At 43.2% G+C, this 27,788-nt stretch overlaps 1 protein-coding gene across 2 annotated transcripts; it reads right to left on the reverse strand.

Moving 5' to 3' along the window:
* Positions 1 to 43: 43 nt before the first annotated feature.
* SF3A3 (splicing factor 3a subunit 3) lies at positions 44 to 27,741 on the reverse strand. Of its 2 annotated transcripts, none has more exons than XM_069586798.1 (18): positions 27,675 to 27,741; positions 23,847 to 24,385; positions 23,522 to 23,569; positions 22,173 to 22,225; positions 21,961 to 22,066; positions 18,912 to 18,984; positions 18,450 to 18,541; positions 17,275 to 17,357; positions 16,087 to 16,225; positions 15,077 to 15,145; positions 14,589 to 14,656; positions 14,351 to 14,458; positions 13,351 to 13,420; positions 10,667 to 10,831; positions 10,459 to 10,569; positions 9,254 to 9,344; positions 1,238 to 1,293; positions 44 to 353 (listed from the first exon to the last, which is right to left on the reverse strand). In XM_069586798.1, exons 2-18 carry the CDS (start codon positions 23,940 to 23,942, stop codon positions 276 to 278), a joined length of 1,506 nt encoding a protein of 501 aa, XP_069442899.1. In that variant the 5' UTR covers positions 23,943 to 24,385; positions 27,675 to 27,741; the 3' UTR covers positions 44 to 275. The 2 variants fall into 2 exon arrangements, with proteins under 2 accessions (XP_069442899.1, XP_069442909.1); XM_069586808.1 differs by having other exon boundaries at positions 23,847 to 24,220; positions 27,675 to 27,730.
* Positions 27,742 to 27,788: the final 47 nt, after the last annotated feature.

Here is a 27,788-nt window from a genome sequence, read left to right on the forward strand (position 1 = left end):
AGGACTGAATTAGTTCATGATTCTTGTTTCACAAGAAGACACATTCAGAACAAGGGCTGGTTTTATTTTCCAACAGAATCTTCTTCAGTAAAAAACAAAGACAAAACACATCTCAACCCTGCGACCTGCCAGCATGTCTTGTTTCTACAAGATGCACGCTAGTCCGTAAGACTAAGTAGCAAAGAGTCTTTAGGAGCATTTGATTGGGAGAAATAGAAAAAGCAGATCTTAGGGAAGCCTGGGCAAGGCCCACGGCTGAGACACATCCCCAAACACTAGAGGAGTCCTTGTCTTTTCAGATCCTCGTACGTCTTCTTATTCACAACATTCCCACTGGAGTCTTCATACTCTTCCTAAAAGGGAAGAAGGACTCCATTAAGTACAACTCCTGGGAGAAATATTTAGACCAGCCTCTGGGTACCTGAGCTCACCCTGGCCTGATTCCATGCCATTCATCTAAAACAGCCTTTCTCAACTGGGGTTCTGCTCTACTGCCCAATGGTACCAATTATGACCAATCCTTGGGGATATATGAGAAAATTGTGTATTCAAATCACTTCCGGAGTTTAAGATGAGGAACTCCAGCTGAGAAAGGCTCACTTAAGACATGATTTTCAAATGGGTCCCAAGAACTCTAGGTTTCTACCTAAGAGGACACTATAGGGGAGAAAGGCCAAGAGGACTGAGCTTCTCCACATCCAGAGGAGTTCTGCCTTTCCTGTGTATTGGAGTTCTATGTCACAGTTTGAAAAGGGCTTTGCTGCTAAAGGAACACTGAACACCACTGACCCAAGAGGAAGCAGCTACCGTAGCTCACATACATACCACTCCTCATCTCTGAAATCTGCTCTTAGGGATAACCATCCCAAGACCAACAAGACGCCTCCCTACGCCATGAGCAAGCTCATCAGATGCTCTCCTCAAAGGAGATCTAACGTATGACACAGATTTTCAACCTCTTAGCTTATGAATCCCGAGGGCAGGACAAGACACAGGGTACTTCTGCTTGCCACTTCAAAATTTCAAAGGGAGAATATAACCTGTCTTAAGACACAGATTTGAAGTCTGACATATGTAATATCACAAATAAATTAGGCTTTTCAAGTCAAGAGCCGATTAGAGATACTGTCACCCTACACTTCCTGCTACAGTGAACCAGGGTCCGTCTCTCACTCCCTCCTGCACCATGAAGGACTCTGTGGCTTGACGTTACACCTGATGCTACATAAACACTCACCTCAGTGTCAGGCTGCCATCGTTCCGACGCCTTCTGCAGTTTCAGCTTGGCCCACACTGCCGGACGAGAAATGATCAGCAATCAGATTCCACTGAGTCCCCTGAGTACTGGGTGTTACAACATATCCCTCATTAGGATCCCCCTGAGTGCCTGTCCTAAGACATCTGCCTGCCCCAAATGGGAATTTTGGCTCTGGACTGGCTGTGGACAAACCCCTTTCATCGCACAATTTATCACAATGTTCGCTTTGTTGCGGGCTTCTCTGGTGGCTCAGACGGTAAAGTGTCTGCCTGCAATGTGGGAGACCTGGGTTCGCAAAGAGTCGGACACGACTGAGCGACCTCACTTCACTTGCTTTGTTGCAAAATAAAAGTTGGATCAAATATAATCAAACACCTCTCAGAACTGAGAACTGATACTCTCAAAGGAAAAGTTAGTATGGTACAAAGCATAGGAATTATTGGAAAAAGTGACCTTACTGTATTAAAGTTCATAATAGAAGAGAAAGAGAACGCTGTGCTTAGTCACTCAGTCATGTCTGACTCTGAGACCCCATGGACTGTAGCCTGCCAGGCTTCTCTATCCATGGGGATTTTCCAGGCAAGAATAATGGAGTGGGTTGCCATGCCCTCCTCCAGGGAAATCTTTCCATCCCAGGGATCAAACCCAGGTCTCTCGCATCGCAGGCGGATTCTTTACCATCTGAGCTACCAGGGAAACTCAAGAATACTTGAGTGGGTAGCCTATCCTTTCTTCAGGGGAATCTTCCCAACCCAGGAATTGAACCAGGGTTTCCTGCATTGCAGGCATATTCTTTACCAGCTGAGATAACAGGGAAGGCCCAAGAGAACACTAGACATTGTCAAATACCTCTACCTGAGGTCTGATACATGTATTTCAAAAAATTCAGAGGAAAAAAAAAAAAACAGTGAAATATCATGGCCAAAGAGTCTGAAAGATAAGATGGCTCAATAAACACTGAAGACAATAGGAGAATAATTCTTGACAGTTCAATTCTAATGAACACGAAAAGGGAAAGACATCTACAGACACTACCACAGCTCCAGAGGAAGGGGTCAGACATGTGCAAAGACAGGACAGAGACAAAACTAGGGAAAGAACAACTGAAACTTGTAAGAATGGTGTCTGGAAGGTGAACAAAGGGCTATGTGCCACAGATGGGACAGGTCGCTGCTGTGAAGTAAGATGGCAGTGAAAAGGAACAACTACTTGATTCTTATAAGCTTTCATATTTCTCATCAAGTAGAATACTCTCTAAACACGACAAGAATAGAAGAAATATCATATAGAGAAAGCTGAAGTCTAAGATGGGTGAAGAAATGTTAATAGCAAATGAGACAATATATAAGTGCTTAACTCTGCCTGGTGTACAGGCATTCAGCTAATCATCTTTTCCTTCCTTGCTAATTGCCTTAAATTAGCTGAAATCTTTTTAAAAACATATTCATATTTGGCATCGGGTCTTAGCTGTGCCCCATGGGGTTTTGGACCTTCACTACAGCGTGAGGGATCTTTAGTTGCAGCGTGAGGGATCTAGTTCCCTGACCAGGGATTGAACCTGAGCCCCCTGCATTGGGAGCACGGATTCCTAAGCCACTGGATCACCAAGGAAGTCCCTGAATTCCTATTTTTGATGGAACAGCCAATACACTAAAAGCTACAGACACAGGATATCATGGTTTTAGAAAAGCGATTGCTCACAGGCAATGTCCCTAGAATCCATGAAAATGTATCTCTCATGATATTGTCATAAACAAGATGATGATATCTGAACCTGATGCTATTAGTTTATTAGGTTTAGTAGACTTATACCTAGTGAATTTTGGTCAATTGTGACCAACCACCTAAATGAGAAATATCTTGTGAGAAGTTCCATAGGGCTCTTTCTTAGCTGTCTTTCATTCAACTTATGACTTGTAAATTTGGAACAATGGAATGATTAAAATAATGAATTCATACCTCAAATCCTTCATTTAAGTTAAAAAAATAAAAAACTACTGTAACTTAAATAATAGTACTGAATCCCTCCTGCTAAAAATGCCAAAGAAAAGCTTAAACAGAATGATCTAAAACAAAGACAAGGAAAGCCAGTATGGGAGCTGTGCCAGTGGCCCGCTCCCTGCCCACTCCCACAGGGCACACGCCTTTCCAGGTGCTCTGGAAGGAGCAATCCTGGTCTAACAAGGAGCTGCTTTTGCTGCCAGTTACTGAAGCGACAGCTGACTGCACCACGGATGGCACCTGACCCAGCTGCACCTGCCTACCATCCTTCCCTGATATTAGAAATTGGGACCCTGAGAGGCTGAACTGCATGAAGGCAGGCTCTGAATGCTGAAAAAGGTCATACAGGGCAAGAGCTAGAGTTGCTTTCACTGTGAGCTAAGGCTTAAAGAGAAGACACAACAAAGTGGAGAAGGCATACACACAGATGGAAGCACAGCTGGAAAAGCACATTCTTCCTCACAGGATGGAAGGGCATGGAGTTAGATTTTCAGGGGCTCTCTTCCTCATAGCCCCAGATCCTTAAGATGTCTAGTTTAGATGCTTAAAAAAACCCAAATCCAAAAACCACACATGAAATCCAAGTTTAATAAAAAATATTCTACCAACGGGAAATGAAGAAAAATTGCACATACTCTACAGAATAATAGAAGTAACTTCAATTTAACAATTAATTGATTATACCTACAGCTGATTCATGTTCATGTGTGGCAGAAACCAATACAATATCGTAAAGCAATTATCCTTCAATTAAAAATAAACTTATTTAAAAAATAAGTGATGCCTATTAGTAGTGAGATGCCTGAGATAAAAGTCTGTCACGATCCTGTGGGAGTCAAGATGTCTGTAACTGTCTGTTACTGAAAAGTCTGAAAGGAATCCAGAGAGTTAACCTAAGATACTTAAAAAGGAGGACTAATCCCTGGGGAAAGAAAGGGGAGGGGAGATGATGAAAAGAGAAAGTGATACTGAGATAGAAGTGAAACTACAAATGCTACACAAATGACCTACAAGTGTCAAGGGAGGTCATTATGGGTGAAAATGATACACTGTATCAAAGATGTGGCAATAATAATATGAGAGAAACTGATAAACCTAGACATCTGAACAAGGAGATAAGTATCGAAAACAATATGGATAATATTTTGAATCATGAACCTGCCAATACCATTCTGGAAAAAATTTCTTTTCTTAATGATCAACTCAAAAACATCTATGGGGGTAATTTAAAATAAGGCAGTCCAGGATTACGGGAAGAGAAAAGACTGTGGTGGAATAGACACGTGATTGACCCCTGGCTTTCTTTTCTTATGGTACATGACCTTTAGAGACTTACCTCATTTTTCCTGTTCTGAAAGTGTGGGTGATCTTCTACCTCACTGATTGCTCTGAAGATTAAATGAGTGTAAAAATCTCCCATTTGCCTCGCATATACCAAGCATCTGGTATATGGTAGCTAGCAATAAGGAAGACTAAACTCCAAATGAAAGATAAAGGTGACTTTGGATCTCACACCTTGGACTCTGTAGAGGAGCCCACAAGTGAAGCTGACAATGACAGCAGTTTATGCTTTCTCACTGATACTTTCTACGTTGCGGTCAGGCATGCTACAGCACTTTACCTGAATTATTTCATTTAATATATACATTATCTCATTTGAGACAACTCTCTGATGTAGATATACTATTAACACCCACATTCGACAGATAAAGGAAACCAAGGCACTAAAGGACATAACTTGCCCTGTGTCCCCTAGCCAGGAAGTAAGTGGCGGAGCTACGATCTGGACCCTGACAGGCGGCTCCTCCAGAGGCTGCACTGTTAGGAATGTGGTTTTGAACCACCTTTACCCTTGAAGGGGAACAGATGAAAACATAAAGAACTTGAGGGACTCCATCAACAAAGTCCTTGGGTAGAAACAACATGACAAGACGTAGTGGGGGGGAAAGCTACTATGTATAAAATGAGTAAGCTACAAGGACACAACACAGGGAATTGAGCCAATATTTTAAAGTACCTATAAATGGAGGACAATCTTTAAGAATTTTGAGTCACTACATTGTATGCATGAAAATATAATATTTTAAGTCAACTACAATTTTTTAAAAGAGAAAAAAAGGAGATAATGGGATTCTGAAAGCAGAAAAGCCACTTTTTGTAAACAAGGTGATAAGAATATTGATATAAGATTAAACAGTTTACTGAATCATTATGAGTCAGATGTATAGAATTTACTGTTTCAGATCATCAATATAATCACCTCCTATAAATAACTCAACAGAATGACACATATTAATAATGGATAACAGAAATTAGTAGCAGAAATAAACTGTTAGATGAAACATTAGAGTTAGAAATGTTAGAAAAACGCCTGTATGAAAGGAATAGATTCAAATTTACTATATAATCTTTGTGAGAAATCTAACAAGAAAATGAGAAATCTAACAAGAAAACAAGGAGTTAAATAGAAATAGATAGATCAATTAATACACTGAGTGTAAAGAGCTCACCCGTACATAAGGATGAATGTTGACAACTAGGGTAAAAAAGAGCCCACATCTGCTGCCAATATTTGATAACTGGGGAATGGTCTATTACAGTAGAACAAACAAGCTGTCAGACAACAGGAATTTCAAAAAGCAAATGGGAGTGATCAATAAGGTTACAATGTAATATTGAGTTTATGTGGCTCAAATAACACAAAAGTGGCAGAAACGCAAGACACAAAGTTTAATTACAACTAGAATCAACATGTCCATACCAGAATTCAAAACAAATAGACATTAAGTATGAAAACTACTGAACAGGAGAAAATGTTTATAAATGATATGACTGCTAAAAGGTTACTATTCAAAATATGTAAACAACTCATACAACTTAATAGAAAAAAAACCCAAAAAACAAAAAAACAACCTGATTAAAAAATGGGCAGATAATCTGAATAGGTATTTTTCCAAAGAAGACATACAGATGGCTAACAGGCACATGAAAAGATGCTCAATATCACCAACTGTCAGAGAAATGCAAATCAAAACCACAAAGAGGTATCACCTCACACCTGTCAAAGAATAGCTGTCATCAAAAACACCACAGATAACAAATACTGATGAAAATGTACAAAAACGATACCCTTACACTGTTAGTGGGAGTGTAAACTGGTGCAGCCACTATGGAGAATAGTATGGAGGTTCCTTAAAAAACTAAAAACAGAACTAGCATATGATCCAGCAATTCCACTCCCTGGTATACAACAGAAGAAAACAAAAACACTAATTTGAAAAGATACATGTACTCCCAACATTCATAGCAGCCTTCTTTACAATAGTCAAGACAGGGAAGCAACCTTAATGTCCATCAACAAATGAATAAAGGAGATGGAGTGCATGTGAGTGTGTGTTAGTTGCTCAGTCGTGTGCAACTCTTTGTGACCCTGTGGACTGTAGCTGCCAGGCTTCTCTGTCCATGGCATTCTCCAGGCAAGAATACTGGACTGGGTTGCCATTACCTTCTCCAAGGATCTTCCTGACCCAGACACTGAAGCCAGGTCTCCTGCATTGCAGGCAGATTCTTTACCATCTGTGCTACCAGGGAAGCCCCAAAGAAGATGTGGTATATATATAGATAGATATACATGCACACACATACACACAATGGAATACTACTCAGCCATAAAAAATGAAATTGTGTTATATGAACAACATGACAGACCCGGAGGGCATTATGCTTAGTGAAATAAGTGAGGCAGAAAAAGATAAATACTATATATTATCCCTCATATGTGGAACCTAAAAAATAAAACCAACAAATGAATATAACAAAACAGAAACAGATTCACAGATATAGAGAACTTGTGGTTACCAGTGGGGAAAGGCAAGGGCAGGGGCGATGGGAGTGGCAAGGTAAGGACAGGGGATTAAGAGGTACAAACTACAATGTATAAAATAAATAAGCTACAAGGATATGTTGTGCAGTACAAGGAATATCGCCAATATTTTATAAGTTTGTTTTTTTTTCCTGTGTGACTTGGAGGATCTTAGTTCCCAGACCAGGGGCCAAATCTGGGCCCTCTTGCAGTGAAAGCAGGAAGCCCCAGCCACTGGGCTGCTAGGGAATTTCCTAGTATTTTATAACTTTAAATGGAGCACAATCTATAAAATTTTGAATCAGTTATACACCTGAAACTAATATGATATCAACGTATCTCCAAAAAAAGTAAGTTTTTGAACAAAGTAACAAGATCAAAGAAAGTATTAATAGGAAAAAGGAAATAGTAAAATGCAGAATAAAAATATTGAGTTTTCTACTTTGTCATACTAAATCAAGGAATCATATGGGCTATTAACTAGAGAGTCTTCTCAGAGAGGTACCTTTCTATGAGGAAGTAATCTCCACATAGTTTCAAATGACAGAAGAGAATGTAGCATGTAATCAGATTGACTTTATGACATAAATATGGTTTTGATTCCTAAATCTGACAAGTGTCTGAAAGCAAAGCAAAAAGCACATCTTTTATTTATGAATGTAAAAACAAAACTTCTAAACAGAATTCTAACAGGATAAATAACTACATTAAAAAAAAACCTACCACTCAGTATGAAATAATTCAGAAATGCTGTTTTATCCGAGCCTGATCAAAAGTAATAAAAATGTTGTCACCTTTCTTTCGTGAAATGTGATAATAAAATCATAAGCCAATCTTAAAATTAGTGAGGCTGCATCACATGGTCTTTAAAAACAGCACTCAGGCAAGGAAGACTTATTGCCTGCTTCTACTTAACATTTAAGATTTGGGGGTAATGCTTAGGAAAAATAAATACATGGAATAAAATTAATTAAAACATGTTTTTGCAGTTGAACCTGATTGTAAGCCTAAAATAATGTAAGGTATTACATTACAATTTCAAGGTATCAAGTAATAAATCAACTCAAGCAATCTATAGGATATATTTAAGAAAATATGGTCCCCTTTCTGCCCAGTCATGATCTACTTATTAGTTATATGCAGCTAGAAAACAAATCTAAAAATGTGACAGCATTCAAAATGCAGTATTATGATTCTATGAAATTTCATTACTATTTTAATTTCCTCTAAACAGAGTGAAGGGCAAAAATGAAAAGAGGCTAACTGGATAATCTGATATATTTTAATTCTGATCAGAGGAACTGTATGATTCTGACTTGTAAATGCATAGAGACAAAACAGCAAAAAGGAGTCCCCAAAGCTTACCACACTCAAGAAACTCAATAGAAGAGTCCCTGGAATTCCCTGGGGTTGTCAGGGATTGTGGAATCCTTTAGGTCACTTCTACTTGGCTTTACCATGGAGGATTCGAACCCCCGAGGTGGAGCCAGATCAGTTAGCTGACCAGGCAGCAGAGTAGTGTGATATGCTAAGAGGCAGTGCCTGAAACTTAGCAAAGTGGAGTGGTAAAATTCTTTTCCTAACAGTCTAACCTACTGACAGTGAAAACATGACAAAAAAAGAAAAAGAAGGAAAACTGTGAGGAAGATGGAAAAATCTACCATGGCCAGGTGGCCAGGAAGCCTGAGGTTCCTGGGAGCTTCAACACCACATTCCTGGACACACGCTGAGCTTGGCTTTTTCTCTGAGAGGTATTTTGCTGCCGTGTTGCTGTGTATCTGCCCTGTCACCTCAGAAATAAGCTTACCAAGATCACTTTTATTTCTTCCTTTGTATCTGCAGTTCTTAACACAGTAAAATCAATTCAGAAAATACACATACACTCATTCACTCAAAATCTTGCATACCCAGGAGTTCACAGAACCCAGTTAAAAGCAGTTTTATACTCAGCACAGAGCTCTTCTCAAGGGGGAAAGAATCAGTACTCCTGGCGAATCCATCCCCTGAGAAAGCAATAACTATAGGACTGTAGTAGTCTGTATGTTCCACAACCTGCTGCCCTTAGGCCTGGACACACGACAATACTGGGACAGTGAACTGTCACCCTGGCCTCGGGAACAATAAATACTTACAGGAGACCGCGTCTTCAATCTGTGTCACATTAGCAAAGTGGGCAGTATTTGGGATGCCCAGACACCTCATGCCGTGAGCATGGCGCCATTCCTGGGAGGAGAGAAGCAAGAGGACAGCATGAAATAGGACTGACTGGACACACAGCACTAACCCCATCCTACTCAAAAACCTCCCCTAATCCTTTGCAAAAGGCTCCACCGAAAGGCAGTATTTCTTTTGAAGTTCCTGTCTGCAGACAACTGGCTATGACTGACAAGAGGCAGTTACTTCAAAGCAGCACCGTATGTCTGCCTCACTGGGCAGGTTTATGAAACCTAGATCCAGACAAAATCTGTGTCAAGACCACAACTCTAACTCATCACTTCCCTCCTATGCAACCCCCCCCACCAGCATGTGTAAGCATTACTGATGGCAAGTCAGTGTCATCTTTAGAAGTAAAGGAGAAGACTGTTCATCAGGTACAAGCAAGGATATGAAAGAGACCAAGGAGGGAGGCTGATGCAATGACAGTATGGCTCAGGGATGGCAGATGGCATGGGCCCTGGATGCCAATTCCAATTCACTGGAGGTGGTACTGAGAAAGACTTAGAGACTACTGGAGTTCGGCAGAAAAGGCCCCAGAATCAGTAATATGCACGTCTGAGGAAGACAAAGAGGAATTCACACACATTCTCCATTGTTGGCTACATCTAGCATGTCTTCTATTCTGTAAAATTTCCCTCCAAGTACTGAGAACTGAAGGTAGAAACAAAACAAGGCTGAATTCACTTACTGGAGTACCACCCAGATAATGCCTTCTCTCAAGAATAGCTTGATAAATGTCATCCTCTTTTTTTTTTTTTTTTTCAAGAGGCAAAGGCCCATTTAAGACCCAAAGAAGGAGGCGGTCAGCTTTTTCTTTGGTATTGAGTACCAGCAACAGAAGAGAGAGAAATGACCAACGAGTTAGAAAGGCAGGAAGGGCAAGCAAGAAAAAATGGAACACGGTTCAAATAGTGGAATGCCTCCAGAAACCGTTTTAGGTGCAACCCAAGGCTGGTACTGCTGCCAGAAGCCAAATGCCACATGCTGGACCTTATGTCCACTCCTTCCTGATTCTCTCTAGCTCTGGACGCTAGAGATCCTCTCAGGCTGCTCCTATCCTCTTCTCTAAAATACTCATGTTTCAAGCTTCCACGTCCAGGAGAAGCGCCAAATTTCTTACAGCAAAGTGCCGCTGGAAGGCCTTAGGACCTCGGTAGGTATAGTTTCCACAAATCTCACAGTTATAGTTGATATTTAGGCCATGAAGCTTATACAACCAGTAAGGAATGGGCTAAAAGAAATGAGACAAAAGAAAAACAGTATTAGACCAGTGTCTGCATGTGCTGCCAAAATGTGAGAAGGGGGAAAGAGGGCAGCAGAGGACTGACTTTGCCGTCCCAGCCCAGGGGCAGGTTTTTGGGGTTGTAAATGATCTCGTTCTCTTCGTCTTCGCTCTCACTCTCACTGATCTGCTCTTCCTCTTCCTCTTCCCGCTCTTCTCCAGTTCTCGCCTGCTTGCGTTGCACGTTTTCATGAGTGAGATGTCGCTGCTCCTATGTCAGGGCCATGAATGAAAAGGGAGGTGAGAGAAGAGTGCAGAACAAAAAGGGAAATTTCCTGTTTTCCTATAACCTTTGTTGATCCTTCATTTTTAAGGATCAAGTTTTCTTTCTTGCACAACAAAAGGAAAGTCTTGCTTTCAAACAGAATTCCTCTTCAGCAGACCTTTCCTGATCTTAAAGGAAAAAGTAAAAACAAAACAAAACAAAACAAAACAAAAATGGACAAAGTTAAACCTAGCACTTGCCTAGTTAGTCATCTGAGGCCACAGACAATCGCAGAACAATAGAAGTCTTTTCTCTTCTGTCCCTAAACCGTTCCCTGAATCAGTCTTCCTTTCTCTTTCCCACTGTTATTGCCCTCACCAAGGTGACAACGTTCCAACTTGCCCCGCGTCTGTCCTCACTCCAGTCTAAGCTTCCATGCTGTCCCCAGATTTATCTGCTGGAGAAAACCAATCTCGTGGCACACTTTGCTTAAAAACACTTTAATCTGCTTTCTGCTACTTAAAGGACAAGGTCCAACCTCTCAACATATAATAACTTTCCAAATTTTTCTCTGACTACACCATCCCTCACCAGACATACCCAGGGACAATGGTTTGTTTTCTCATTATTTCCTTTCACAGTAATTTTACCTTCATACTTGCTGTTTCCTCTACCTGGAACATCTTAATCTCCCTCTTTATACTTAGAACACCCAATCTCAAAGTATTACAGTAAACATCACATTATACTGCAGTTATCTGTAGCCCTCAGTCACAAACTGGGCTTTTCAAGGGTAAGAGGCTATGTCACATTCACGACTGCATTCAAAGATTTAGCATAATATTTGGAAACCAACAGGTGTCAGTAAATGGTGAAGCAATGGTAAAAATAATACCAATTCATAACAAGATCAACTTTTGGAACTCATTTTGGCTGGAACTGGCTGGAATTCCAAGGAGAATAGTGCCACCTCCTGGCAGGGAAAGCAAAATGCTCTCAAAGGTAGGAGTTGTGGGCACACCTTATGTCAGGGGCACAGATGAGCCTCGCATTTGTCTTCAAAGGACCGGCGACTCAGTCTGCTGTCCACACTCAGTTCAGTCCAGTCGCTCAGTCGTGTCCGACTCTTTGCGACCCCATGAACTGCAGCACGCCAGGCCTCCCTGTCCATCACCAACTCCCGGAGTCCACCCAAACCCATGTACATCAAGTCGGTGATGCCATCCAACCATCTCATCCTCTGTTGTCCCCTTCTCCTCCTGTCCCCAATCCCTCCCAGCATCAGGGTTTTTTCAAATGAGTCAGCTCTTCGCATGAGGTGGCCAAAGTACTGGAGTTTCAGCTTCAACATCAGTCCTTCCAATGAACACCTAGGACTGATCTCCTTTAGGATGGACTGGCTGAACCTCCTTGCAGTCCACGGGCCCACACTAGCACAGTCCTAGTTCAGTGTGGAGAGTATAAGTATCCCACATACCCAATGTCTAGCTAATCCCTTTCATCCAAAGGAGTTATAACAGTGGGATCCAACAATGACTCTAGTTTTATGAGTTATTATACACGTGGTCATCAAACAAGGGCAAGAGACAAAGACATGTGGACCAGCTATCTGAACCAGAGCCACCTACTCAAAGCACCATGTGAGCATCTGGAAAGGAAAAGGCTCTGAGAGCAGTTGAAAACTGCACAAAGCAGACACTCAGAAAGGCTGGTCCTCTCTGCAGCACTCCCAGAGACAATGACCATCTTCCACCTTCTCTTCCCTGAAAGAGAATCATTTTCTCCTGCTCCTCCCCCAACTTTCTCTAAGATAAGCATCTTGGTTGGGTAGGCCTTTTTGTACCTGTAACCCTCTTCAGCTTCTTCTTGAAAAAATACTCAAGGAGCAGCTCACAGCCAGTTCTGTACCACTAACCTCCAAACCTAGTAACATTTAAGTTGCTCCAACCCTGTGAACATGTAAGTTATGCCTTTTCAGAGAAAGTCATTCATGAAGAGCTGCTGCTGTGGGCACACCTATGTCAGGGGCAAAGATTAGCCTCAGTCGTCTTCAGAGGACTGGCAACTCAGACTGCTGCCCACACTCGCACAGTTCTAGTTCCCTGTGGAGAGTATAAGTATCCCATGTATCCAATGTCTCGCTAACCTCCTTTTATCCAAAGCAGGTGTAAAAGAGGGAGCCAACAGATGACTCTAGTCACATCTTACACACCTTTTGAGTGTCTGCTTCCTGGCTCTATTCTGGAGCTCAGGGAAAGAATCTGGATTCTACATGGAGAGGGGAGTCTACTCTCCCACCCAGCCTCAGGGGATTGAGCAAACCTAGGAATGTCACCTAACAACAGACCCCTAACAACAGAGCAGGACCTCAGTGAAGGGCTAAATACCATGGGAGAACACAATTTTCGGCTACAGTAGTTTGATCTATGCATTTTCTCTTGCAATCGTAAAAAATATCCTACAAGTTCATAGCTCTCTTACTTCCACAACTTGGAGCATTTACAGCCCTCAGCTGAGTCACTTACCCCAAGAATCTCTACATATTCGTATATCTGGGCTTCAAGGAAAGCAATGTCTTTATTCCTCTCAGTGTCTCTGGAAATAAGAAACAAACTGTATCACTTAAGGGTTCTTTCACCCAATGCCATGTTCTCTATATCTGGGAATATTTATTCCATAGGAGCATCTAAAATTACAAGCACAAGAGAAACATCACGTTGTGAAAGCAAACGTTCTGTTCAGCTCAGGACTTGTTATCTTTATTTATTTTTAATTAAAAAAATATTTTTAGCCATGCTATGTGGCTTATAGGATCTTAGCTTCCCAAGAATCAAACCCAAGCCCTCTACAGTGGAAGCGAGCAGTCTAAACCACTGGACTGCCAGGCATTTTTCTCGAGATTATTTCTTAGAATGCATAGAAGCTTCCTCTTTGACCTCATTCTAGAGAGTGAAAGGCATGTCCAGGTATTTAAATTCCTATACAAAGGAAATGTGGTACAGAAGGGCAAGCTCTGGAAGAGGCAGACTTGGGCCCAAGTCTTGCTACTTAGTAACTGTGAGATAACAGGTATAACTTTTCTAAGTCCTTATCTGTCAAAGATGAGGATAACAAATACTTTTCAAGCTTGTTTCGAGAATTAGCAAAATCACATATAAAAAAAATACCCTGTACAAGCATGTGGCTCAGGAACAGATTCAACTGTTATTAGCAAAAATGCACTTAGACGAACACTTTTGAACCAACTTACCCTCTATAACCTACAGAGGTAACAAAAGATACCCGGGGTACAGTTTCAACTTTAGAGACGTCACCCACTCTCAGACACCTGAGTACAGACTGTCCTTGGTTTATAGTAACGATGACAGAACTGTCTGCCATTAGCAGAGAAAAAAGAGCAGATTGGAGCCGGATGGATCAATAGCGGTGATAAAACGGGCTTTAAAATTTCCGATGTGGTATGAATTCTGCACGGGAATAAAAAGCTTAAAATGTAAGCAGAGGTGCCCCCTCCCCGCCACTTACCGCTTGGTGCCCTTTGTCTTGGGATTTTTGGCAAACAGGGAGGTGTCGAGTGACTCAAGGGACTTTCCTTTGGTGCTGAATAGCCTCTGGGCTCGCTCTTCTAGGGTCCTAAGGAGACACAGGGGCAAAGGATTTCAGGATTACTTTACCATCTAGGCTTGCTTCTCTTTGCAGTGTGGAGAAGATTGTGAAACTCAAAGTAAACGAGACAGTTCTGATAGAAAAATCAGTCTCTTACCCGCCACACTTCAGGCCTAAAGCTAGGAGTGCAGATTTTAATCTGTCCAGACCCAGGGAGGCCAACTCCTATATGAAAGAAACAAGTTACAATTTTATATAAATAGACTTGGAGAAGCAACAAATACTCAAACTTAGGTTTGCAGGCTGGTGTGTGGGTGTTCCTAAAACAGTGGCAAGACCACACATTCCATAGCCAGTCTCCTAGCAGGATGCTCCAACTCTCCAAAGGACCGACTCTGTGATTAAGTTCATCCGTAACCATACTGGCTGTGTTCCACTACCTCCACTATAGCTTAAGATGGTTAATTTTCAGTTAACAGTGTTCAAAGAAATTGGATAAGCTTTTTTTTCCATCTTTCTACATTCTTCATAGATGCTTATCTCAAGGATTTGTGTCTTACCATAATAAGTCTGTAGCGTTAGGAGATCAAGTGACCCCTCTGAGGCGTGAACAGGCAAGACCAGCACAGGCTAAAGAAAACATACCTCCCAGGAGGAGAATGCAGAGAGGTCAAGATGGGCTCCGGCATGGGTCAGGGCACTGCTTGTCTCTTTCTGGAAAAACAATACGATGTTTATTAAGACCCAGGATTAGAACAAAGGCAAGGGAGTCATCTAAATTACAGGCATACCTTGGAGATATTGCAGGTTCAGTTCCAGACCACTGTAGTAAAACAATTATCGCAATGAAACAAGTCCCACAATTCTTCCTGGTTTCCCAGTGCATACAAAAGTTATGTTTACACTATACTGTAGTCTATTAAGTGCACAATCCCATTATGTCTAAAAAGACAACACACGTCTTAGTTAAAAAACTTTATAGCGAAAAAAATGCTAACCACCATCTGAGTCTTGGTAGTAATAAAAATCAAAGACCACTGTAACAAAATAAAAACTGGCAATAATAGACTTGCCTGATGCAGGGAGTTGCTGCATTTGTTAAAAAAAGAAAAACAAACAAAAAAAAAACAAAAAAAAAACACTGCACCATCTGAGAAGTGCAAGAAAGCAAAGTGCAGTAAGACGAGGTGTGTGTGTACCAGGTGCTGGGTGGCCCCTTATAAACATGTATGAGTGAGAATCAAATGCCTTTAAGAGCAGAGCAAAAAGGAAAAAAAAAAAAAAAAAAACAACTAAAACTAGATGGTCCAATTCTCCCAGAGATTTCAGAAAAAATTCATGTTTGTCCCCAGGAATGAAAATATATAATAAAGATTTCTAGCACATAATTATATCAGCTTTTGGTCAGTAGGAACCACAGAGCAGTAATGATACGGTTGGTGAAAATGCTGGGCTCAGCCAATGGCAAGTGGGCCCTGACAAATCTCTTTCCAAAGTATACAGAGAAAACTCAGCATACTTGGCAGAGAACACCTCCTGGCTACAACTGATCCCAAGGGACCAGCATCCGAAGGCCTAAAGCAGAGGCTCAAGATTAAAGTAAAATAGTTTATTTCCCTGGAATGTCCTCTACCCAAACCCCCACTGAAGCTCACCGGCCATCCAGGAAAAGTACCATTCTCCCACTTCTTCTCAAACTCGTTCTGAATTTTTCCAAAAAGTTCATTCTGATCTTGGAGAGGCTTTACTCTATCTGTGTAATCCTGAAGGTATTCAAGCAGCATCTCCAGATATCTACAGAGGAATACGTAATACAGAGACAGCAAGGTTTCTATTTTTGATATACTGTTATGCCCTATAAGATATACTTATAACTCCAGTGATACTAGTCTTTTGAAGGAATAAAAATGAGCTTACAATTGGCTTTCTTCTAATATATCATCTTGATTCTGACCTTTCCTATCTTCTTTCATCCTCAAGATACAATTCCAAATACTACAGTCTTAACTCACAAATAAGAAAGATTTCAGGTAAAAAGAAAATGAGAAAAATAGAGGAAGGCAGATTACTAACTAGGGGCACAACACCACCAACAAAGCATGACATCTATACATCAGACCCAGGCACCTCTGAGAAAGTTCAATTTTGTCCCCACTCTGCTCAGCTCCAAAGACAGAGGCACCAGGGTGGGAGACTTCCTTTCACAATGAGACAAAATTAAGAACAGTATAGGCCTAAGATCACAGATGTGCCCACAGACACATATTCTTCCAGAGCCAAAGCATTATGATTTTGCTTTCTAACTAATTAATCATTTATTTGTTTGGTTGCACTGGGTCTTCACTGCTGCGAGGGCTTTCTCTAGCTGCACAAGCGGGGGCCACTGTTGGTTGCAGCGCACAGGCTTCTCACTGTGGTGGCTTCTCTTGCTGCGAAGCACAAGCTCTAAGCACATACGCTTCAGCAGCTGCAGCACACAGACCCAACAGCTGCGGTGTGCGGGCTCAGGGTGCCCAGACTCACTAGCTGAGGCACTTGGGCTCTAGAGGGGGGCTCGATACTTGTGGTACAGGGGCTGCTCCAGGGCACGTGGAATCTTCCAGGACCAAAGATCAAACCTGCGTCCCCTGCACTGGCAAGCAGATTCTTATCCACTCTACAGCCAAGGAAGTCCCAAAGTATTATGATTTTAAAAATGTATCTTTAAAACCCCTACCTTCCCATAAACCTGGAAGTCATTCATGTATGCCTTTCATGAAACAAAATTCAAAATTGCCCTCAAATCTCATTAAAATAATCTTCTAGTCACATTCAGTAGAGGCCTGGAAGCTAATAATGCCTACCTCTTGTACTCGGCATTCTTCCTTTCTTTAGGAATGTCAAACAACTGGTCAAAGATGGACAGGTAAGTGATATAGTCCAGCTTCTGAAAAGAGAAAAGAAATGACAGATTCAGTTAGGTGTTTGCACCAAGTTACAACATAATCTCCAATAAATGAGATCAAAATTGGGCCTAACTACATAATCTCCAATAAATGAGATAAAAACTGAGCCTAACAAAGTTAACAAAGCCCAACTCACTTTAGCCTTTTTTTCCCTCCTACCATTTAATTCCGGCATTAACTGGGTATTAATTCCACTAGACTGAGTAGAATATGAGACACACAATTAACCTGGAAAAATACAGATCAAGTCAATAAACCATAGGCTTAAAGAAACATCTGTTCATCATTACTACATACCGGGCACTTATTTAAAGACTGACATCCACTACCTCTTAAAATAACGTCCCGGAACGTGCCGTTTTTTCCCTCAATCACTTATTGAGTATCTTTGGACCAAGTGTGTGGATACACATGAGAACAAGACAGATCCAACAGGACTGGACTCATGGAGCTTGTATAGCTGAGACAACTTCTGGGACATGTCCTTACAACTCCAAGAGGAATTCCATCACATACTTCCTTGCGACTTTCCTGACACTGTCACATTAAATCTCATCTCTTATACTACTACTACTAAGTCGCTTCAGTCGTGTCCGACTCTGTGCGACCCCATAGACGGCAGCCCACCAGGCTCCCCCGTCCCTGGGATTCTCCAGGCAAGAACACTGGAGTGGGTTGCCATTTCCTTCTTCATCTCTTATGGAAAGTTATTTTAGGTATCTTTTTAAAGATATTAAATAGTCATTCCTGGAAGAGATTATGTTTTTGTATCTTTATGTACCTACTACTATGTGTACCAGCACAGATGCTAGATATGTATTTGGGAGTTTTAAAAATTTATTGTTACAAAAGCAAAATAGGCTTGTAATAATAAAACAAAATTTACTAGTAAGTAAAATAGACTTATTCATTCACTGCAGAAACCCGATTTTCACTTTGAAAATGGTTTCCTTCTAAGAAAGCACATCACCATTTTAATATTTACCTAACAGTTCCAGAACACAAGGAAGACACGGCTCAGTGTCCTGACTCACCGTGAGAATCAGAGCCACCTTCTCTATCCTGGGTCTTACCTCAGAGGCCTTCAGGTTAATGTATTTGAGGTAACAGTCATGAAGATCCAGGTAACGACCATATCCCTCTTCATCTGTGAACTCCACCAAATCTGAAGCAATCAGAGGTATCAGTGATTCAGGTACTAAAGACCACTTTATTGGACTTGGCCTTTCAAGTGGACTGCACTGTTTCATAATGCAGCGCTTTACCCAAATATCCTTTCTCTGCTCACAGAGTGAAACAGGACTCAGCCAATGCATTTAAGTTGGACGAGCACAAAATGAACATTGTGCCCAACACCAGTTTAGGATGACAATTTAGTCCAGACTTTTCTCTAGTCTAACAAAGAGAATATCAGTAGGAAAACCCAGCTATAAATTTCTGTGGGGCCATTTTCCAGGGCTCTGAGGGCAAATCTGAGCTCTGTTATTTACCTGTACTTCTGTTGGTGCTGGAGAGAAGTACTAAACCCTACTTACTTTGTGCTTCTTCACTTGGATTCTCGCGCGCCTTTAGGAGTTCCTCAAATTCCACTGACATCGGAACACAGATCTGATGGGAAAAAAGAGAAAAGCTCAGGTGGATTTTTCAACATAAAGGTTGCAATATCACAGAAAGGGCTATAAAGAAAGTTGGATTTCTAATGCTTCACTTAGCTTGGATTTTTCATTAGAAGTTTACTTCTGTTTTCCAATTACCTTGCCTTTTCCTTTGCTTTCTGCCATTGTTTAACTAACATTTGCTAAAATAACATTCAAAAAAGTTCAAATAACATAAAAAGACAGAATGAAAAAAAAAATCAAGCTGCCCCCTTTAATAATTTTCCTGTGAGGGAGTTCTCTGGTGCTCCAGTGTTTAAGATTCTGCACTTACAATGCAGGGGGCATGAGTTCAATCCCTGATCGGGGAACTAAGATCCCATATGTCTTGAAGAGCACTCCCATCCCCTGGGAACCAACCTGCCTCCACCAAAAAAGATTGTACTGGAAATAGATAACCACTGTCTACAGACTACTTAAAAAATTTTTAATGTCAGCCATTCTCAAACTTTGCTGCACCTTAGAATCACCTGCTGTTGCTGCTAAGTCGCTTCAGTAGTGTCCGACTCTGTGCGACCCCATAGACGGCAGCGCACCAGGCTCCCCCGTCCCTGGGATTCTCCAGGCTCAAGGATACTGGAGTGGGTTGCTTTTTCCTTCTCCAATGAGTGAAAGTGAAGTCACTCAGTCGTGTCCAACTCACAGCGACCCCATGGACTGCAGCGTACCAGGCTCCTCCGTCCATGGGATTTTCTAGGCCAAGAGTACTGGAGTGGCTTGCTATTGCCTTCTCCTGAGAGAGTGCGCTAAAAGCCCTGACATACTTGATACCAATTAAATGAGAAGTGGGGGGAGGTATCAGCACTTTTTAAAGACCCTCAGATTCAAATGCACGGCAAGATTTGGAAACCACTGCTCTGTGCGTTTATATATATGTATTTGTGCAACCATAATACAGGGAAATGACAAGATTATTACTTTGCTTCTCACATAATTGGATTTATTCTTTTCCCCCTTAGTATATCCTGGAATAAATTTAACCATTTATTCTGCATCACTTTTCCACCAGAGCTGGGATAAGGTTACACACCAAAATGGTACTCACGTCTTCTCTCTTGGTTAGCAAAAGACTGAATACCTTCCAAGGGGAGTGAGGAGACATTTATGTGCCTCCACTAAGTAGCCTCTCCTGCCTAGTATTTTCAGTCTCTTATTTTTCTACCCATTCCTTTACATATGGACACCTTCCTATCTTCCTCCTGCGTCTCCTCTCCTTTTTCCTGCCAGTCTTTCAAATGCATGTTAAAACACTACACACTACTGTTTCCCCATTATTTACAAGTACTCCCTGTGACCAGATATCCCAGATTTCCACTCCCACCACTTCCAGTGAGCAGCAATCCTGGCAGTTACCAATCAGTAACAGCAGACACCAGTCACTTCCTTTCTGAAGCTCATTTGCTGAGCTCCCATAAGACATGGCCTGGAGCTGCCAACTGACCTGTGCTGGAGGCTCCCCAGGCCCCCTTCCCGTGAGGTGCCTTACTGTGAGTGCCCCAAGGCACACAGAAGCTGAGTCTCCCTTCACACTCTCTCTCCCTCCCAGAACACTATGATTCACAGCTTCAGCCATCAAGTCCACGTGATAATTCTCAAGCCCCAGTCACTAACTTCAACTGCTCATATGACACTTCCACCTAGGTCCATCATCACCTGAAATCTACATACATAAAAATCCACTTCCAGTGTAAACGGGTTCTTTCTTCCTTATTTCCATCAAGGGAAAAAACAACTTTTCAGTTACAGAGTCATAAATGCTCAGTGCAACTACTGACCCCTCTCTCCACTTCTACAGACATGCCTCACTCCCCCTTTGCCCTGGAATTCCTTTGGTCAGTTGTGCAAGATGTTTAGTAAGTTCTCAACTGAGATGTAATCCCTGCTCCTTATAATTTTACAGTACAGTGGGGCAGACATTTATTGTCAGAGAACATGACAAGATCATAAAGAAAAGAAAGATTAACTGGCATTAACTAGGAGTGAGATAGACTAGGAAGCAATTTTCATGAAAGAGTTGATCTCTGGGCTGAATCATGAAGGGGTAATGATCAATGGACGTGAGTAAAGCCTCTTTGTGTTAGTCGGTTCCTCCAGGCAGCAGATTTCAAGATAGGAACACAAGTGGTTTCTTGACCGTGGGGTGGTGGGGGCAGGAGGAGAGGGATTACCCATGAAAGATAAAAAGGAAAGGACTTCCCTGGTGGTCCAGTGGTTAAGACTCCATGCTTCCAATGCAGGGGACACGGTTCTGATCCTTGTTCGGGGAACTAAGAACTCATGAACTATGAGGTGTGGCCACCAAAAAAAAAAAAGAAAGGAGAGAGCGAGCAGGATGGAGGGATGGAGCAGAGAGAGCCTAGACCATGATGTAGATATGAGAAAATCTCACTGAAAGTCTCACAGTGGGCAGAAATAACCAGGCTGTGATACCCCTCCCCCACACTGTGTTCAGTCGCTGGTTAGGGGCTGCCCAGGAATATGTGTGCTCTGTCGCTTCAGTCGTGCCCAACTCTCTTTACGACCCTATGGACTGCAGCCCGCCGAGCTCTCTGTCCATGGGATTTCCCAAGCAAGAATACTGGAGTGGGTTGACATGTCCTCCTCCAGGGGATCTTCCAGACCCAAGGACTGGACCTGCAACTGCTGCAGTGCAGGCAGTCTTTACCACTGAACCACCAGGGAATTAGCAGGCAGCTTCTTTACCATGAGAGCCACCTGGGAAGCCCTAGAAGAGAATGGCTTTAGCTTAAAGCTGAGGGAAATTCTGAAAGAACTCGCAGTTGCAGGATGTCACCTAACTATGCTGCTTATTGCTAACTGGTAAGTTCCTTTTTGAAAGGACATCTGAATGACCATCTCCATTTTCCTAACACATGTCCTTTGTATACTCTTTGGACAGGACTGGAGAAAAAACTTTGCAAGGTCATACCTCATTTGGGTGCTTCCGGTGGAATTCCTTTATTTGTTTGAGTCTATTATAGAATTCAGCAAACTCATTGGGTCCTGAAATGGCATTGAGCTCCTCTTTTCGTAAGCTGCAATTTCAGAAAAAAATCCAGAAAACATGGAGCACAAAGTCAGTCCTTTAACCATGGCCCCTCAAAAGCAGTAATTGCTGGACTGAATGTGACTGTGACTTACCCATCCTTGTCGTCATACAAATCCCTCAGATTCCCACTGACTTCCATATACCTCTGAAAGGCAAACACAAATCCATTAGAATGAAGCAATCCGCCCGTACAACTGAGACCCAAGCAACCAACAAGGGCTCTCTAGTCAAATCTCAGGAAAACTTCAAGACATGTGGTGTTAAAAGTTCTTATGCTTTCTGGTACCCTTAACAGACAACACTGGCTCCTAGCTAATTTTTAAAACAGGTCACTCTGAAGATTACCTAAGAAATGTGTTTTGAGGGGTGGCAGAGTTCCCATATTTAACTTTCCCTAGAAGAGTCATGGGCTTCCCTGATGGGTCAGTGGTAAAGAATCTGCCTGCCAATGCACAAGACGTGGGTTGGATCCCTGGGTCGGGAGAAGGAAAAGGTAATCCACTCTAGCATTCTTGACTGGGAAATCCCATGGACAGAGGAGCCTGATAAGCTACAGTCCATTGGGTTGCAAGAGTCGGACATGACTTAACAACTAAACAACAGTAGAAGTATTGTATTGTAAAAGAGAGCCATGTGAGAGTCACCCTTTGGAAAACAGCAGTTCCCATCAAAGACTCTCAAAGATAAAAGGGTAGTCCAAGTTGACTTCCACTATTTCAAAAGGTTTGACTAAGGAATGCTCAGGCTAAGTAAAACACCACACAGCTTCCTCTGGATTCAAATTCAGGATGGCACAAGTACATAGCCCATTCTCCAAAACTTTTGGAACCAGATTTGCTTCTGAATTTGGAATTCAGGAAGGTACTACATGAAATATCCCTAGTGGGATCTGGAAAACACATTAATTAGTTCTGCAGTGAAAGTTATGTTATTTATTGAATGGGATAAAGACCATAAAAAACCTCTCATCTGATCAGATCAAGTCAGATTTTTGCCACCAAATAATTTCCAAAACAAATTAAAACATCTTTTGTTTTCAGAATACTTTGGATTTGGGAATCTAAATAAGGGATTAGGGGCTAGTAATATTTATCTATCCTAATTCAGAAACTCTGATTAGGGTCTTTATTTTTTTTTCTATGGGGGAGAAGGAGAGTACCTTCTAAGCCTGAGGCATTGACACCTCATAACTACTCTTTGCACATCCATGGGACACAGGATGCTGTAAAGGGGATCTTCTCTAGTAATTAAAAATGAGTAAGAGTACTCCATTCGGAGAAGGGAGTAAGGGTGGTTAAACATCCTCAGGGTTGCTTTCGGCGCGTACATTCGGCAGGCATACAAACTCCTCGACTGGCCAATCGGCTACCTTTTTCCCGCACCCCCTCCCTCCTCTTCCAGTCTACCGCGCCCAAAGAGAAGCGGACAGCGGGACACTCACATCTTGCATGGCCCGCGTGCGGTGGTCAGAATTGATCTGGTCCCGGAGCTGAAAAAAGGCAAACGGTGACATATACGCCGTTAGTCGGAATTCTGGAGTTGGGAAGGCCGCCCGAGGGCGGAGCTTACCCGCTCGGGTCTTAGCAGCCCAAGCAGAGAGGCCTCTGGGCGCTGGGCCCCGGGGAAAGGTTACCTAGGCCTGAGCTCGGGGAGGGAATCCCCCGAAGGGCTCGGGGCGGGGCGGGTCTGAGGGCTGAAAAAAACTCTGAGGTTAAACCCGGGCCGGGGGCCCGGCCTTACGGTAGCCCCTGCCTAGGTCCACTCACCGTGGACTTCTTAGTGAGCATCTCTTTGGCCATGACATCCATAAGCCGTTCCTTCTCCTCATGATAGCGCCGCTGCTGCTCCAGAATCGTTTCCATCTTCCCTCCTCCTCCTCCTCCCCCGCCGCCGCAGTCGCTGCCGCCCCAGCTCAAGCCAGTCCACCAACACGACCGGAAACAACCCCTGCCGCCTTGCGCGCCCGCGTCCGCAAGTTACGAGTCCGGCGGCACCAAAGTTCCGCGGTTGCCGGAAGTTCCTCGGGGACTCGAGGAAAAGTGAGCACCGCTAAAGACCCAGTCCGTGCTATGGAGACTGCTGCAGTGCCCCCTGCTGGCCGGAGGTGTGTGGCGCGATACCGAACGATTTGCAGGTGCCTCTAGGGGGCACACAGAAATCCACCAGCCTGGCGTTAAGGAATCTGACCTGGCCGGCGGGGACTTCCCTAGCTGTGCGGCCGTGCTCGTAGGGACCTGGACTGAGTAGCTGACGCGCACGGATGGGAGCTGATGAACCGGAACTTGAGTCTCCAGCTCAGTGTGACCTGTGACAACGTTTTTGCCTCAGTAAAATGGGGATGATCGCGGGGTTTTTTCCTTTCCTTTATTCTTTTCTTTCTCCTTCCCTTCCTCTCTTTTGTTATGTGGAAACAACCTAATTGTCTATCAGCAGTGCTGCGTGCGTGCTAAGTCGCTTCAGTCATGTTCGATTCCTTGCGACCCTATGGACCATAACCCGCCAGGGTCCTCTGTCCAAGAGGTTCTTCAGGCAAGAATACTGGAGTGGGTCTCCATCCCCTTCTCCAGGGGATCTTCCCCATCCAGGGATCAAACCCACATCTCTTATGTCTCCTGCATTAGCAGACAGGTTCTTTACCACTAGTGCCACCTGGGAAACCCAAGGGACTGGTCAAATAAAATATAGTGCATTCAATCAGTAAAATACTATATAACTGGAAAAAAAAAACCGAAACAAGTCTATATGACTACATCTAGCTGGAGAAATGAAAACCTATGTCCATATGTGCAGACATGCATAGCAGCACTATTCATTATCAACAAAGCTGCAACCCCCAAAGTCATTAACTGGTAAATATACAAACCAAATATGGTGTATCCATACAATGGAACATTATTCAGCAATAAAGGAGTGTTACAATATGGATGAACCATGAAAGCATCATGTTATGTGAAAGAAAGCAGACACGCAGAAAACACACACACACACACACACACACACACATTAGTGGACGTCCAGATGGCAAATCTACAGAGACAGAAAGTAGGTGAGTGGTTGCCTGCTGCTAGAGGTGAGACGGGAAGGAAATGCAAAAGCAATCTTTTGGAGGTGATAGAAAAACTCTTGGAAAAGGAAATGGCAACCCACTCCAGTACTTTTGCCTGGAGAGTCCCAGGGACAGAGGAGCCTGGGAGGCTGCTGTCTATGGCATTGCACAGGGTCGGACACCACTGAAGTGACTTAGCAGCAGCAGCAGTAGCAAAATTCTAAAACTGAATTGTGGTGATAGTTGCACAAATCTATTAAATTTGCTGAACTCAACTGAATTGTACACTCGAATGAATTTTATGATATGTAACATACCTCAATAAAGATGTTTAAAAAGTCTATATGAACTCAGGTGGAAAGATGGTCATACAGAGTGACAACAACTAGAGGTACAACAGTTTATATAAAAATAGACATGCAAAGAGATTATTTCCAGAAAGATATCCAAGTAACAGTAAACCATTGTTGTTTATGAGGAGACAGACTGGAAGCTCTGGAATGTGAGGGAAATTTTTCTTTGTATATGTCCAAAGTATATCATGAAAAATTTTCCTAAACATATATATTTTTCAGTTTAAAAATACATTTAAAACTAAGTATGAAAATACATATATGTACATGCTTGCTTAACAAAAAATAACTAGGAGGTCATAATATATGAAGGAGTTATTCGTAATTTACCTTCTTCTTTTGATATTCTTCAGGTTTTCTACAATAAGCATGAATTGCTTGTTTTCGAAAATTTGAAAAATAACAGAGATAATGACGTTTGCCCTGCTTGCTCATGAGGTGTTGTGAAGGTTATATTAGTGTCTAAAAATTTAAGCAAGACCTCCAACTTAGGGATAGGACCCCCAGATACAACAAATTCCCAAAAATTTTTCCTGCACTTCTGGGAGAGAGAGGTAAGAAATTCCTCTTCTGGATTGCAGAGACTCAGTGTGTGTATCTTTTGAGGTTTGGGGTGGGGAGGGTAAAGGTTTGGGATTTACCGTACTTCATCACATATGAGACACTATCAAGCGTTAACCCCACCATTATTTTATGGTCGATTAAGAAAGAAAAATTCTTTTTTTCAATTAAGCTATGTCACATGGTTGATTATATGGTTGCATCTGGGTTTCTTAGGTCATAAATCTGACAAATGTTTATCTTGAAATCAATGACCCATTATTGTACTTGCACATCCCTTTCCTCTTAGGTGGGTGGGTCACCTAAGCACCATTCACCTGATGCCTTTCTTCCCCTGAAACCTTCTCCTTCCTCACTCCTTCAGACCGGTCACCAAGTCCTGTCTTTTCCACTCCAGCTGCCACCTGTCTCATTATCTCTCACCTGGACCACTGCACCAGCCTCCTCCCCAGCCTGCTCGTCTTACCCCTCCAATCCATTATTCACTATGCAGCGATCTCACGCCCCTGCTTAAAGACTTCCACTGCCTGGTTTACCCACAGGGTGAGGTCTGTTTCACTTGGCTTTCAGCGTTTCATGACCAGGCTGCTGCCTGCTGCCTTAGTCTTTTGGCACTTCCTCCAAATGAAATTACTTGCTGCTTCCTCAAAATACACCATATGTTTTTTCAGGCCTCCAGGTCTTTGCATTAGCTGTTTTCTATGCTTGGACTACTCTTCCTCAGTAAGTTCTTTACTGAACATGTAGTTAAGTGCCGGAGGCTGAGTGTGGAGGGGTGAGCAAGGCAGGCGTGAATCCAACCCTGAGAGGCTGGTGGAAGAAAGAGACGAAAATGTCAACATACAATTATTAATGATAAGCACACATGGTGGGCTGGGCATTCATCAAGGTTTGTTGAAAATGTCAAAGTTTAGGATTCAGATTGATCCGGGAAGGCAGCGTGGAAAGTAGAACCCCGGATCTACCTATTTCGGGAACTTGACAAGTAGAGTCGCCACTTCTGTGAAACGGAAAAACGCCCGCCCCATAGAATTTCGGAGAGGATTTCATTTCAGATACATATAATCACGCGGTTCTGCCGGCCCGGAGGGCCCCTCCCCCACTGGGCGCCGAAGGTCCGCCCGCCCGTCCCCCCGGCCGGGGGTCCCCCACCCGGGGGGAGGCCGCGGGCGGGACGTCAGTGGCTCAGCCCGCGCCGGCCGCCAAGGCGCACGAGTCGGGCTCCGCCAGTCTAGACCGCGGAGCCCACACCGCAGGCCGCCGAGAGCGCAGGGGCAGGGGAGCCGGACGCCGGGAGAGGGGAGCAGCGCTCCGCCCCATCGCCTCATTTTGGGGGACAGCCCCCCAACCCCCCACCCCCGGGCTCATTCCCGCCCCCGCCCTTGAATCACGGTGGGGCGGGGCCATGACCCATTCATGCCGGGAATCGGATCCAGATGTTCCCGCGGCGCGTGCAGCTGCGTCCTTGCCTTTTTTGGCAAAAAACGTGCAGCCGCGAGCGGATCCCGGGCCGCCTCCGCTAATCCTAGGAAAGAGGGGGAAGGGGGCTGAGGGTCTGGGCCCAGAGTCGGGATTCGCACTGGATGCTCCGTGGGGTTCGTGGGGGGCTGTTAAGGGAGGGGAGTGACTTGTACCTGACGGAGAACCCAACACCAGCCGCCCCCGCGCCGGCTCCGGTCCGCAAACTCCCTAAATCCCTCCCTTCCTCACTGGAGGAAAAAGCCCTTTGCCAGCAGGCGGGGGAGGTG

The sequence above is a fragment of the Ovis canadensis genome, chromosome 1, assembly GCF_042477335.2.
Source record: "Ovis canadensis isolate MfBH-ARS-UI-01 breed Bighorn chromosome 1, ARS-UI_OviCan_v2, whole genome shotgun sequence".
Taxonomy (NCBI): Eukaryota; Metazoa; Chordata; class Mammalia; order Artiodactyla; family Bovidae; genus Ovis; species Ovis canadensis.